The sequence below is a fragment of the Antrostomus carolinensis genome, unplaced genomic scaffold (genome assembly GCF_000700745.2).
Source record: "Antrostomus carolinensis isolate BGI_N321 unplaced genomic scaffold, ASM70074v2 scaffold28170, whole genome shotgun sequence".
NCBI classification, from domain to species: Eukaryota; Metazoa; Chordata; class Aves; order Caprimulgiformes; family Caprimulgidae; genus Antrostomus; species Antrostomus carolinensis.
In genome coordinates this window covers 5636-6584 of record NW_010290979.1, presented here as the reverse complement: position 1 = coordinate 6584, position 949 = coordinate 5636, and the positions used below count along the sequence as shown (strand labels likewise).

General features: G+C 55.5%; 1 protein-coding gene across 1 annotated transcript in view; it reads right to left on the bottom strand.

Annotated features, from left to right (window-relative positions):
- The window catches only part of LOC104530502 (neuronal pentraxin receptor-like), a gene marked incomplete at both ends in the record, with an annotated part of 8265 nt that overhangs the window by 1685 nt on the left and 5631 nt on the right, over window positions 1-949 (bottom strand). The window contains 1 exon segment of the mRNA XM_010175101.2: window positions 3-117. Coding sequence (XP_010173403.2) covers window positions 3-117 — 115 coding nt within the window.

Below are 949 nucleotides of genomic sequence, written 5' to 3'. Positions count from 1 at the left end.
GGTCAGGATCTTGGAGAGGAGCTGCTCCTCCAGCTGCTCCATCTTGGTGTGGAGGGCATCGCGGGCGAGTGCCGGGGCAGTGGGAACCGAGCCATTGGTGCGGGCTGGCAGCTCCTGCTGCACTTGGCAACAGCCACGATGGGGGTAGAAAAGAGGGAGAAAAGAGAAAATTCAGCACGGTGTGACTGTCAGAGGTTAAATAAGGACATGCCCAGCCTGCAGCACCGAGGGGAGTGCTGGCACCACAACCCCACATCCGCAGTGGGGTCCTCTTCAAGAGCCTCCAACTGACTTTGTACCTTCCTTCTCAGAACCCCCATCGAGTTTGTTACTGTGAAATGAAGCTTTGCCGCTCTTGAGGACTTTCTGCTGCTCCAGAGATAGAGCAAAGATGGGACACACAGGCGCTCAGGTCATCCCTTGGCTCTACTTCCACAGTCAACCTCCTACGAGGAGGGGACAACACGGGAAGGAGCTCAAAGCTCCCCTTCTCCACTGTGCATGAGGCTGCTTTGCCCCAGCCAGCACGTTAACATCACATAACAGGGCTGTAATCCTCTTAGCCCAGTTCAGCTAGTGCACGGGGGCGTGTGCACTCGTGCCAGGTCAGGCAGGTAGCTCTCTGTAAGCATAAGCCAGCCCTTCCTTGGCCATCAGGATGCCACAGAGAAATGTGGCCAGTGGTAGGTCCTCAAGACATGAGCCATCACTTGAGGATATCACGCACATCTTGTCCCATCAGGGTTAAAACCCAGAGCAAAATTCTTTCCTTGGCTGATCCAAAACCCAGCGCCTGGTGAGGATGCTCCCTGGATATTTGCACGGCTTGTGCTGGTGGGACATGGGGTGTTGCCATGCCTACTGATCTGGACAAGCCCCCTCCAGCCTCTGAGCTGGCCTGGAGGAGGTCACCATGCTCATCTATGGTTGTGGCTTCCAGATTTTTCTT